Source organism: Chelonus insularis, unplaced genomic scaffold, assembly GCF_013357705.1.
Source record: "Chelonus insularis isolate UGA/USDA-ARS -01 unplaced genomic scaffold, ASM1335770v1 contig_135_pilon, whole genome shotgun sequence".
Taxonomy (NCBI): domain Eukaryota; kingdom Metazoa; phylum Arthropoda; class Insecta; order Hymenoptera; family Braconidae; genus Chelonus; species Chelonus insularis.
This window is the reverse complement of record NW_023276376.1, coordinates 555,383-568,652: the sequence shown is the minus strand read 5'-3', so window position 1 is coordinate 568,652 and position 13,270 is coordinate 555,383. Positions and strand designations below refer to the sequence as shown.

At 29.4% G+C, this 13,270-nt stretch overlaps 5 protein-coding genes across 7 annotated transcripts; 1 reads left to right on the top strand and 4 right to left on the bottom strand.

Annotated features, from left to right (window-relative positions):
* Positions 1–1,076: 1,076 nt before the first annotated feature.
* On the bottom strand, positions 1,077–6,108 carry E(Pc) (Enhancer of Polycomb). The gene is made up of 9 exons (XM_035095669.1): positions 5,263–6,108; positions 4,734–4,872; positions 4,373–4,614; positions 4,053–4,309; positions 3,526–3,973; positions 3,298–3,449; positions 3,091–3,222; positions 1,425–3,020; positions 1,077–1,329 (listed from the first exon to the last, which is right to left on the bottom strand). The coding sequence occupies exons 1-9, from the start codon at positions 5,416–5,418 to the stop codon at positions 1,209–1,211; spliced, it is 3,243 nt and encodes a 1,080-aa protein (XP_034951560.1). The 5' UTR covers positions 5,419–6,108; the 3' UTR covers positions 1,077–1,208.
* A 635-nt stretch (positions 6,109–6,743) lies between these two features.
* On the bottom strand, positions 6,744–9,186 carry LOC118074381 (speckle targeted PIP5K1A-regulated poly(A) polymerase-like). Its single transcript, XM_035095540.1, has 4 exons — positions 8,893–9,186; positions 8,734–8,819; positions 8,337–8,651; positions 6,744–8,258 (listed from the first exon to the last, which is right to left on the bottom strand). The coding sequence occupies exons 1-4, from the start codon at positions 9,147–9,149 to the stop codon at positions 6,814–6,816; spliced, it is 2,103 nt and encodes a 700-aa protein (XP_034951431.1). The 5' UTR covers positions 9,150–9,186; the 3' UTR covers positions 6,744–6,813.
* Positions 9,187–9,220: 34 nt separating this feature from the next.
* Positions 9,221–10,813, bottom strand: Tpt (tRNA 2'-phosphotransferase). Its single transcript, XM_035095543.1, has 2 exons — positions 9,953–10,813; positions 9,221–9,839 (listed from the first exon to the last, which is right to left on the bottom strand). The coding sequence occupies exons 1-2, from the start codon at positions 9,971–9,973 to the stop codon at positions 9,258–9,260; spliced, it is 603 nt and encodes a 200-aa protein (XP_034951434.1). The 5' UTR covers positions 9,974–10,813; the 3' UTR covers positions 9,221–9,257.
* LOC118074386 (DREAM core complex component lin-52) lies at positions 10,672–11,645 on the top strand. 3 transcript variants are annotated; one of them, XM_035095545.1, is made up of 5 exons: positions 10,672–10,810; positions 10,900–10,940; positions 11,090–11,167; positions 11,235–11,333; positions 11,416–11,642. In XM_035095545.1, the coding sequence occupies exons 2-5, from the start codon at positions 10,907–10,909 to the stop codon at positions 11,547–11,549; spliced, it is 345 nt and encodes a 114-aa protein (XP_034951436.1). In that variant the 5' UTR covers positions 10,672–10,810; positions 10,900–10,906; the 3' UTR covers positions 11,550–11,642. The 3 variants fall into 3 exon arrangements, with proteins under 3 accessions (XP_034951436.1, XP_034951438.1, XP_034951435.1); XM_035095547.1 differs by having other exon boundaries at positions 10,739–10,940; positions 11,241–11,333; positions 11,416–11,645; XM_035095544.1 differs by having other exon boundaries at positions 10,743–10,940; positions 11,416–11,641.
* LOC118074384 (CLIP domain-containing serine protease 14D-like) lies at positions 11,630–13,093 on the bottom strand. The gene is made up of 6 exons (XM_035095542.1): positions 12,885–13,093; positions 12,622–12,824; positions 12,441–12,549; positions 12,188–12,369; positions 11,848–12,113; positions 11,630–11,771 (listed from the first exon to the last, which is right to left on the bottom strand). The coding sequence occupies exons 1-6, from the start codon at positions 13,067–13,069 to the stop codon at positions 11,667–11,669; spliced, it is 1,050 nt and encodes a 349-aa protein (XP_034951433.1). The 5' UTR covers positions 13,070–13,093; the 3' UTR covers positions 11,630–11,666.
* Between the last annotated feature and the right edge of the window lie 177 nt (positions 13,094–13,270).

Here is a 13,270-nt window from a genome sequence, read left to right as displayed (position 1 = left end):
AGTAAACACAAAATAATTCATTTAGCATAGAATCAAAAGAATACTTCTTCATTGAACAGTTATGAAAAGAAGAGGTAATAACTAGAAAAAAAATTTATTCGAAGAAAAAAAAGTAACAAAGAAAAGAATAATTTTGTCCATTTAGAATAAAATTTTTCAGTATTATTTCATCTAAAATGTATTTCGTTTTACTTTGAATTATTTTTTTTTACACATCACCGTGAACCTACCACAATAACATTCAATTACATTCATTTAATTTTTAATAATTGCCTAACATTAAGAGATATAATAAGCGTAATTATTTTTATATTTACAAAGATTGTTATTCAATTACTTTTCTTTTTTTTTAATGTTAATTTTTCGAATGAGAGTTTTGTTCAATTTGCTTTATCTTCAATATATGACAATAATAATAATTAATATTATTATTATAATAAGATTAATTATATTAATAATAGGAATAATAATAATAATGAATAAAAAAAATATTTTCATAATTCTTTACTTCAAAATGTGTACTAATGTCTGAATTAATCAATAAATTATTTAATGAACTGTTTAATTTTCGGTATTTTCAGATTTTCATTTATTCACGTTTAATTGAGCTTATGAGCTCAATAGTCCAGTTAATGCAACAATTATTATCTGTCTACTATACAAAAGACTATGTTTATTTCTACTTTGTTCTATTTGTTTTTACTTATGTTCGTTAATTTTTTTACTATACAAATAGAAGAACGGTTAAATGTCATTTGAAAAAAAATATTTTAACAATTTACAATAATACAATAAATAATATAAATACAGGACAATTTAAATTGTTGATAAAAAAGAAAAAAAGAAGTTAAAAAAATTTTTAATTTGTTATATCTCTCACCCAATTTAATTAATTTTCATCTTTCGATTAATTATTATTATCAATTGTATTGTAATAATTGATATTTTTGAAAGCCAAAATTTTTTATTGTTTATTAATTTTCATGAAATATTTCCCTTTTTACAATTACTGATTTTAAATATATTTATATTTTGAAAATTTCTTTTTCTCTCCTTTTCTTCTTCTTTTTTTCGGGTTTTTTCAATTTTTTCATTTTTTTATATTTTTATTTTTTTTATTTTTATTCATTTTATTTTCCCCAACACTTTTAGTAAAATCCCCGATAGTGTAATGCTAGTAACAGTAATCGGGGCGAGAGTAGTAAGCATCATGTCACTTCCATTGCAAGTGAATTGTTTTTATTAGTTCGTACGATTTGTTGTTGTTGCTGTTGTTTATTTTCACATGATGATCCTTCGACTCCATCTACTTCCATGCCCATCCCTTCACTGCGAAATTCATATATAAATAATTTCAATTATTTCATGCTGTAATTGTTTAATTAAAATTATATTATCGAAAAGAAATATTTTACGTAATTTACCTATTACTATTAAGCGTAATTTCCCCGGACGTAGGTATTTCTAATTGTGATTGTTGCGATTGATCTTGTTGTTGTTGTTGTCGTGCTAAATTAGCAAGTTTTGTTTGGGCTATAAACCCAGGTAGTAAACTGGACGGTGAAGAATGTATTTGCGGCGTAACAACTGCTGACTGAATATTAGCATTGATATTATGTGTTCCACCAATATTATTCGAAACAATAGCTCCACTAACAACACTATTATTATGTATATTTGATGTGGGACCGTTTTGTTGATGACCATTACCAAAACCCAGCAGACTACCGATTCTCGTATTTCTCGTTGGACTAGTCAATGATTTTGATAATATTGATGATGATAATTGATTACTGTTCACTAATGATCGTTGATAATTGTAATTTTGTTGATTAAGATGATAATTGTGTAAATTATTCTGCTGGTTTAACTGTCTCATTTGATTACTTATTCCACTACTTCCTGTACACTGAGTTATTGGTTGAGTAGTAATTATACTATTTGATGGATGAGATGTCGATGTAGGTAGACTGGATGAAATGATTGTTATTGAGGAAGGTGCCCGATGATCCATAGACGAGGTAGAAGAACCAGATGATAACGATAATAGTGACGTGGGCATAGAACCACCTGTCATTAATGGTAATGTGGAAGTATTACTGTGTGTGGTACTGGTTGGAGAATTAGTTGACACTGCTAATGTTGACAATGATGATAACGATGACGTTGTAGGATTAATCATCGATGTTGTTGTCATTACAGTTGTTGATGTTGACGAAGTAGTTGAAGCTACAGTTGCTGTAGTCATTGTAGCTGTTGTTACTACTGTTGTTGATAGAGATGTCAATGATAATGATGTTGTAGAATTCATTGTAGTTATAGCTGTTGAAGACATCATTGATGTTGCAGTCGTTGTGAATGCTGTTGATGTCGTAGACGTTATTGTCGTTGCCGTAGTAAATGATGATAATGACGACAATGATGATGCAGAAGACAATGATGACAATGATGACGATGATGATAGCGAAGGTAATGAATATGGCTGAGATGATGATGTTGATGAAAGAGAATTTGTTACATTAACTGAAGTTGATGGTGAGTTTTGGATTTTTTTTATCGTTCCCGATGAATTATTTACACTTTTACTAACACTGCACTGATTATTACGATAATTGAAGGTATTATTTACAGGAGTCACTTGGAAGCGCGAACTGCCTAGAGTCTCCTCACTTGTATTTTGCACACCAAGTTCAAAGTCCGTTAATTCATCCACAGAGAAATAATCAGCAATATTAAATTCTGTAGTGAAAGGCGTTTCGTCACAATTATTAAAACGTTCTGGTTCAATATCAACGCACAATGACGTTGCCTCTGGAGGAAATGGATACAGAGTGGATGAAGATGATGTACGTATTCCATAACCATCTATTTCACCCTCTGAATCTTCACTGCAGCTGTTGCTATTACTGCTGTTGCGGCTTGCTCTACTGCTATTACTTGTAGACCAACTACTTTCCTCGTCACTTGGATTAGGATCTAAACCAGCTACCGGTGAAGTAGTCTTTGGATGAAAATGCAACCTGTAAATATTAATCCACGTATAAATAGGTATTACTATGAATGATATGAAATAATGAAATTATTATTAACCATTCTTGTTTAAGGTTGGTGGCATTATTATTAATTGGATCTGTTTGCTGTAGATCTTGTGGTTCATGTATCGTGAAATCTAGTGAAGACCAAATATCATCGATATCAGTTGGATAGCGATCCAATATTACTCTAAAATAAATAAAATAGAATTAAAAACATTCATAAAATAATTTTTTATTAAATTTAATAATGATCAATTATTACCTGCCACCCCGACCAATTCTCCTTCTCGCATATCCAATACATCTTGGAGTAGGCTTACTTATACTTGTTAAAGCAAACCTATATTTTTTATCAGCTGTTCCACCTTCATCTTTACTATACCAAGGCCAATTACCTAATCCCCCTGATACAGGCTTTAAACAAAATTTAATTATTGAAGTATTTGTAGATCAATGGAATGGTAAACGATTTAATGAAACTGTTATGTACCGGTAAGTAATTGCAATAACGATTACGTCTAAATGTAAATGGGCTCTCATCAGCGACGTCATCATCATCGTCATGATCATTAGTAAGCATTGATGATGTAGACAATTGAGTGTGTGGGAAAGGATTGTCTTCATCTGAGCTGGCAAGCGGGTCCAGCCCACTACTCCCGAGAACTCCGGTGCGTAAATGACGATGACTACTACTACTAGTGCGCATCAATACTCCTTCATCTAAGCCACTACTTGGTCTACCATCAAGTTTATGTTTTCGTTTCTTATACTGTCTTTTTTCTTTCCTTGGTAAACCATCTTCTTTTTTACAAACTTTATTTGACCAATTCTGATGCACACCGAATTGATTCGTAAATAGTGGAGCAAATGCCGGCCTTACTGTCTTCAATGCTGAAACTTCTGCGAGTATTTGTCCATTGAAATCTTCTGCTTGATATCTAATGAATAATAAATAAAATATTGTTAAAATTTTGATATATAAATAAACTATTTTTTAAACTTTTCAATTCTATTCACCTCTTTTCGAATACTTCAATAGTAAGATGCAGATGTTCTCTTTTAGTTTTTTCACGTCTTTTTACTAATTCAAGAAGTGTTACAGCTTTACTGAGTTCTCTACGTAACTTAAGCATTTTTTCATAACTACTTTCATCGTTTTTACGATTTTTACGAGTTTGCATTTTTTCTGTGATTCTTCGGAAAGCTAAGTAAGGATTGTTTGCAGCTGAACCAGGCCGATGATCTGTTTTTACCGTCAATAAAAGTGGATGTTGCTAAAAAATTCAAACATTTTTATTAATTATTTCTTCACCAAAAAAACTATAGTATAAACTTACAGTTTTAAGTCTTTTATTTAGCCAGTAATCAAATACAGCAATAATAAGATCATCATCCTCTTTTAATAACGCTTTAGCTTCATTTAATGTAACGACTGTTTGTCCAGAACTTTTTTCCAGTCGATCCATCATTTCTTCGAACTGCAATGGTGTTAAGTCCATTTTTCTACTTTGCATCCCAACCCATTTTTCATCCTCGGAATCCATATCGTAGTCTGGAATATCTTGTTCCATTGCAAAGGCTATGTCAACAAAAACCAATACAATGTCACACGTTAAGAAGTATTTTTTTAAATGATCAATTTTAAGTAAGGGAATATGTTTAATTTTTTATTATTATTTATTTAATGTAAAAACTTACGTTGCATATGTATTAGTTGTCGAGGTAATTTGTAATCGGCCGGATAAATTTTATCATAAGCTTCTACGTCTGTTAAATCTGTTACCTCAGGTGTAGGAATAATTAAGCCAGCACATATTGCCCTTTGAAGATGATGCTCCTGTTCAACAATTAATCATTCAGTTAATAGAATGTCAGGATGCTTTTTCTAACCATGTGTCATCTTACATCAAATAAGTCAATCATGACTTGAAAAATGAAATGAAACAACAATACTTTGATAAATTATTCGATCATTATACTCAAAAAAAAATGATTTTAATTAATTTACATGTTCAACCTAGTGTCAAGTTTACAAAAATAATATTAATTAACATTATAAACAATATTAAATGTGTATACAAATATAATATTTGAAATAAACAGATAAAAAAGGCGCGTATACGCCATCTGTCGGTTGTTTACATAATAATAATGGATTATATTCAAAATGGCGGTCAATGGAAAACATGCTGGTGAATAAAACGTGTATAATAAATGATTTACGTACACATTCTTCTTCTTTAGTCATTCCACTTGGCATTTGAGGTACCGCACGGTTTATTGCTGAATAATCCGGTAAATTTGGCAGTTCCTCTGCCATATAAATAGGCATTGGTTTTGAAGCGTCCAAGGGCTTCGCCCTGAACGACAGTTTGCTCATCATGAATGTATGTTTTTGTTACACGATAAAGCAATGAACAAAAAATGAAATGAAGAATAAGAAAAAAAAGAATAAATAAGTAAACACACACGCACTGTTATGCTTTCTTTTATGCACTTCACTCGTCACGATATACAATTAATAAAAATGTTATGATCCGAATTTATTACACCAATAACACTATTCGGCCTTTCGTTCTTTTCTTTATCTTTATATATTATAAAGCTTATTTAGTATATCTATGGTCGTCGAGTTATATTATATGGATGTATGCGAATGTCTGAGGGGGTGCCCGGGGCGTGCTTGGCCCTCTTATTCCTCTTCCGGGGCCAACTTTGAGGCACCCACCAAGGCCTCAACACCCTCGCAATCAATCCTCAGGGTCTCATCGTTTATTTGCCATTGCAGTTAAACACCCTCACTCATTCACTAAACTAAATATATCACTGTGAATACATGTTTGCAACACACGGTCCCTGTGAAAAGCCATCATGGCCGACCAACAGCCATTTAATTCTACACACGGTGTGACCACTAGTCAAAGCAGGGATGCAGTTATAGCGAATTATTCTAAGGCACTTTATGCCCCCTACTAATGTTATTTGGCTTTCCCTCAAGAGAACTCTATGTCCTGGGCGCTCAAATTTCTAGCTAACCACACAGCCTGCTCTGGTTTACTCTGTCACACACATTCAATGTATTGTATATATACAAAATACATACACACGTGCATACATTCAGTCTTTGCTCTTTTGCACTGCATGGATTTGCAATTTTATGAAAAATTTACTGTACACATCTAACACACACTATTAAAGTGAGGTTACAAGTTGAAATTACATTCGCTAGGTGGAACAGCTGTACAGGTTCTGTTATTTTAGATGTCGCTGAATTACACTTTTATATCAGTATAAACGAAGGTTGCGTTCAGTTTGTCGTTGAATAACAATTGAATAGCCAATAAAAATTCACTATTTCTATTGTAAAAAATTTGGCAGCGATGTAGTCTTGCTCCAATGCTTGTGTCAAAGTTCTAACCTCAATTATTTGACAGTTATCACCGCTATGAGTAAGCAAATGATAATGTATTAGCCATAAAAAAATATGACAAATTTTTGATAATTTTGCAAATATATATATATATATATATGCATTTGTTTTGAATGTAATGTATAGTATCATTATTATAAGTAAATTTAAATCAGTTCTAAAACGTTTGAAAATATATTTATTTTATTTATGTAAATTCAATGATTTTTATAGCTCACATACAAATGTTACACTTAATGAAGGAAATTTATTAAATGAAAATTGAATGATTGAATAAATTAATGTTTATCTTATCCATTTAATTTTTAAGACATTTTTGTTCTACAAACTATAGTCACATTAATATTTTTATGCTACTTTTTCATATTGGGCCATATGCAAAAATTCTTTGTCAATCAATTTCGGAATTTTACTCACCATAAACACTGATATTTCTGTGAAAACATTATTCTTTACTCGCGCATTTGTTAATTTTAATTCAACACGTAAAGGATTTAATTGTTTTTCCAATAAACATGTAAACTTGAATAATGTAATATCATTATTATGTTGTAAAGTTTCTAAAATTTTATCTGAAATCACAGACTCTTTATCAATAGGGCTTAAAGTAACATCTAAATTAGATAACATGCCTTTCCTTCCTCGATTAAGACAATGCTTTCCTTTACATAATAATATAATTTTATCATTTTTTTTTGAATAAACATCAAACTGTTCATCTGTTTTCATTTGCTTCAAATTTGTTACATCATTCACCACTCGAACGTCAAATTTTAATACCCTTTCAAAAACTGCTCTTATCAATTTAGTAGTCATGTGAAACCAGTGATCTTCAATGTACTTTTTCTTATCCTTAATATTTTCATCCTCTTCAAAGTTTTTAGGAAGACCAAGTTTTTCAAATCTGCCAGCAGGAATGGTCATGTAATATGTTTTGCATTTTTTTAGTTGTTTTTTAACATTTGAATCATATAAAGATGATAATAAATTATTGTACTGATTTTTTGCTGATTCCTCACAAATTTGAACAGATTCAGTGCAATATGCCTGAAAATCTCGGAGAAGTCGATCCGACCATCCACTTGCTATATTATGATCAAATTTAATAGGATCTAAAATACAAGCAGGTTTATGTAATTGTAAAGATTCGATGTTAATTCCTAATGATGTAATTTTTGCGGTGTCTGTTCTTTGATACATTAAACCATCTAATGGATTTATGATCATATCATAAAACATAAAATCAGCGTAAAATTTAAAAAATCCATAAATTAGTTCTGGTATTGTACTGTTGTTGGTAACATTTTTCTTATATTTTTTATTGAAGTTAATTTGCCAGCCATTAAAGAAAATTGGCTGACAGGTAGATTGAATTTCATAAACTGTAGGAAGTATTTGCAAATTTGGTTGTTGAAGATAAAAAATAATAGCTATAATCAAAGAATAGTTGGTGATTTTCCCAGTTCCAGTAATGTCAAGTTTTTTAGCCCAATATTTGATAATCATCATCAATGGTTTAACTCTAGGATCCAAAGTAAGTAAATGTTTTATCAACTGACTATTATGTACTCCAAAACTGTGTTTGAATGATATATCACAATCTGTGTTTGTAGGTATATGATTGAATTTGATAACTGGTATTTTAGCCATAGGAATTGGAATAACTCGAGTAAAGATGTACTTATTTTTATATAAAACATTTTTAACTTCTCTAAATATTAACTTTGGTGTCCAGCCAAGTTTAGAATTTACAGTTTCCGAGTTAGAATCATCATCATCTTTAACAGGTTCTCCTAAAAATATTTATTGTTATTTAAAGTAAAATTAACTACTTGATAAGTTTTTTTACAAAATATAGAATAATTTTTTACCTATGTCTAGAAATACATCCATATCACTAGTTTTTAAGTGAAGTCCAGTGACAGTAGACCCGAATCTGATCGCTTTACATTTAGGAAAAATTTTACTCAAAACACGATCTAAACTAGCACAAACATTATCACATCGAGCTCTGACTTCAGAATCATCTGATTGTATCAGACTTAATAATCTATCTAGTTGTCCATCAAAAGTAGTCTCTTCGTCTAATGCATATGTAATTAAGTCTACATCTTCAATTTCTTCTTTTTCTTCTGTATTATCTTCAGATGATGTTGATTGATTACTTTTATTTTGAACTCGTTTATCTTAAATTATATAAAAAAAAATTTTTATTTAATAAATCTCTTTATTTAATAGACATGAATTAATATTAAATTCAATACTCACTAGAGTTATGTATTATTCTTCTTTGAATTTTCATTAACCATTTATCCATCCAAATTTGTTTACTTAACAAGTATTCCACAGGTTCTCTGTAATACAAATATTGTTATTTTATATATTCTATTTTGTTAAATTAATAAATAGTTAAAAATGAAATATTACTTTGATGTGAATTCTATGATAAAAAATCGAGGCCCAAATTGATGATTTTGTATCTGTCCAAATTGAGTAAAAAATTTAAGAATATCATCAGGACGTACCCATTGTGGTACGGGGGATACAAAAATAGAGTTTTGTTCTTTTTTCTTCCTTTCTTTTTCTAGGTCAGCTTTTTTGGAATGTTTTTTCCCCATTAAATGACCATGAAAAGCATATTCGTCAAGAAAATTTAAATTACATATTTCACAGTATTTCGACATTTTCGGGAAATTTACACAGAAAATTTTGAATAACACTTAGTACAGTAAATCTTGTACGTTTTTCTAAAAATTTCAATTTTTTCAGATTATATTCGAAGAATGACAATTTTAGAAGAGCTCATTCCCATTCTTTGCTATAACTTTTGAAAAATATTTTGGCTCAATAATCCCATCTGCATTACCTGAGCTAAGAATAATGCCATTCTCTGATTCAAAAAATTTTATTCCATCTTCTGTAGCTTTCTTATAATTTATGAAAATGAATACTTGTGCATTTTGTCTCAATCCACACTTAGTATTCAAATCTTTTGCAAAATGAATATGGTTTCTTTTCATACGAGACAATCCTTGTTTTTTAATTGATTGCCAATTTTCGAAATAAGTACCATGAATTATTGAAAAATTCGGATTATCAATTGGTTTCAAATTCAACTGGTTAACAGTATCAATAGAATGTCCTTGATTTGCTTTTATTTTTAAAATTCCTTCTTCGATTTTCAAAGAATATCTTTTTTTACTATCCTTTTTGACGATTCTTTCAATATTTTCTTCTGAAAATTCTTTAAATATTGAAATTATTTCTGCAATAGGCACGTAACCATCTGCGTTTATAGAAAGATTGAAATTTTTTGCCCCATGTCTGAGTAAATAAGCGAGTTTTTTGCTGAGCTTAATGTCTGTTAAATTTTTCTAAAATAAACATTTAAGTGTTATTGAATGATTATAAGATTTTTCGAGTATATCAAAGAAAAAAGACATATATAGAAGAACTACGTAAATGAAAGAATTTGGAAATTGTATACCTGTTCTCCAGTGTTATTCATAAGGATTCATATATATGTATCGTAAAAAATTTTCCTCTGTCTAAAAACGTGATAGTTCTTCTATAGTGTCTTTGTTCTTTGAAGATATTAATTAATTTAATTCCATAAACATAGTCACCATACGCAGTAAAATTTATACGTAATAATTTAAATTGAGATTACACAGATATTTGATAATTATTGAAGATAAAAATATAAGTATTTAAAGTTCACTCATTAAACACCTATCCACTGATATAATTGAAAACAATAAACAATTTAATACTAATTAAATTAATTCATTTCTATGTTTGTCGATACATAAAACAATATGCGTTAGTGTATACACTGATAATGTATAAATCGCTAATAATAAATCGTGAAGTTAGCTTCTTACGAATGAAACTACGCTTCATGTGATACACAAAGTTCATATACGTAAATCAAAATTTGAGTTTACTTTAAAAATATATTATGTCACGTGTTTCTAAAACAGTTTTAATTGGTTCAATTATTACTTCTATTGGTATTATATCTTATGTGCACATCAAACAATTTTATGATCGGTAAATACAAAAAATTTGTTTTCAGAGGTTAGAAATGAAATAATCTGGAAATCATTTTTATAGAGAGCAAGTTCACCTTGGTGTCATTCGAGATATCGAAAGACAGGAACGAAGAAAAGCAGAAAATATTTATATTTTACAACAACAACAAGAATTGACAAAACATTTAAAAAAAGAATATGAAGAACAAAGCAATAAACTATAGATTAAATTGTAAATAATATTAATAAATTTCTTTTGTATGAAATTAATTATGTAAATTATTTACTAAGCTACACAGATAAATAATCGAGTGAGTGAATTTTTCAATTTCTGAATTGCGACATCTAGGGTGTGAATTATTTTTCAGTTGAAATTTTTAAAAATTTCCTTTTTTCGAAGGTTGAAAATGTCAAAAGAACGATCAGGGAACGATTCTTCAGGTAGTTATTAATTATAAATTATTTGAAAAATTTTATTTTTTAATATTACATATATTTTAGCATAAAATTTGAAAATTTATCTGTGACACACAAGATGTTTTCATTCTAACGTTTTATTAAGGTTATGTTACCTTGCTTGTTTTTTTTAGACCGAACTTGTATGGAAGAAAGCCTAATGAGTTTAGAGAAACTCGATCGATCTTCACCGGATTTATGGCCAGAACAAAGTGAGTTGATGGAATGTTTGATAAAATTTTATTTTTCATACAAATATTGTATCTTGAATTTATGAAGTTCCAGGTGTAGGTGAATTTATCCACCAAAACTTGGAAGCAAATCAATCATTTTCATGGTTGAACAATCTGAATCAAGAGGACATGAATAACTTACATCGTTCGTAGCAATTTACTTTTTTCTCACTTAATAATTAAATAAAACTTCACTTTATAAAAATAATTAATTTTATTTGTTGTAGAACTTGGAAATCTAACTATGACTGGACTTATAGCGGAAGTTAAAAAATTACATGACACGGCTTATCAACTCGGACTAGAAGAAGCTAAAGAAATGACTAGGGGAAAATATTTAAATATATTTAAACATAAGTAAAAATACAATTTATTTATCTAATTTGTTTATAAAATAATTTTCATAACTAAAAATTAAAATAGTAAATTTCTACATCAATAAATTTTTATATAAAATGAATGCATGAAAATTTTTCTATTATGAATTTTCTGTAATCCATTGTGCATATTTTCGAATACTGACAAATGCAGACGGTGTATTTCTATTGGAATCACAACTTGTACCGTGTGATAATAATCCAATCTAGAGAGATGAAAGAAAAATTATTTTCTATACATATATCTAAGAATTAAATTGCATCGAAAAGATTAATTATTACCAAAGTATAACATTCTCTTTCACGATAAAGTAAAGGACTTCCACTATAACCAGAACATGGCTCCTGTGGACCCATTGCACACAGTTCTACTGTTAATCCTTGCATGAGATAATCTTCACAGTCTTGTAAAGGAAGAATTTTCATCGGAACGATTCCTTGTTCTGTTATGTCTTTGGTATTTAATAACTTTCCCCAGCCAACTAGAACTGTATTTACCCCTGTAGAAACGTATGGTCGCTCAGAATAACAGACAGGCATTGCAGTTACTAAAATAATAGAAAAATAATAATGGAGGTAGTAAAGGAGAAATACAATATTGACTAGAACATCAAATACTTACAGCTAAAATCAATAGACTCATTTAAACGGATAAGAGCTATATTTTTATCAAATGTTTCCGCTCGATAACCTGGATGTTTAATAATGTATGATATGTTATGAGAAGTTGTTCTATGAGCGCAAAACAAAGAATTGCAATCAGGATCTGTTTTTGTATCATACTCTCCGATAAGAACAGAGTGTCTAGATGTTGAATTGAAAATTTTTTTTTAATTAGAAAAGCTGTGATTTTGATTAATTGTAAATAGACTTACATTTTATAATCATCAGAAGTTGCTAAAGCACAGCTTGCAGTAGTCACAACAGTTCTTTCATTGATTATAGCTCCAGAACAAGAATATTTTATTTCTCCATCATCTAAATCTGATGAAATAAACTACATGTTAATATCTTTCACTAAAATTGTCTATATATGAAAGAAGTTCTTTGACTTACTAATAAATCCAATTCTTGCAAGAAATGGATAAGATCCTATTCCAGCATAATCACTTTTTACTAAACTGTATCCACACTGTCTTTGCCTAATATTTTCAGATTTATGTTCATTCGGAATAGCGCCAAAATTTACTATGTCTGTAGGATTGTTACAGCAAACTTTAGGATTTATTCCAGAATATCCACAGACAGCTTGTCTAAATCTATTAATAACTGAATTTAATATAGTTCATAAGGAAATAAATAAAAATTATAAACAGTACCTATGAACTGGGAGAGTATCGTCCATTAAAAGATTAGCAATTTCAGGACAACAATCTAATGGGACACAAACTTTATCTTTAGCACATGCTAAGACATTATTTAATTGGCCATTTGGAAAATAGTCTTCATAATCACAAATAGTTAAAGTGATAAGTGAAAAAAGATATAAGTATTTGAGAACCATAATTTGATTGTGAATTGAAAATGATTATTGGCAGTATGTGACAACTGATTGTCTCAATCGTTTTTATTAAACTAATCCGCATTAACTTCCAGAGTAAGCAGATCTGTCTCATGATTTAAAAACTTGATAAACTTAGAATCACTCGTTACCTTGGTATTCTACACTATTATATTCATTTCCGGCGGAAGACATGAGGATGCA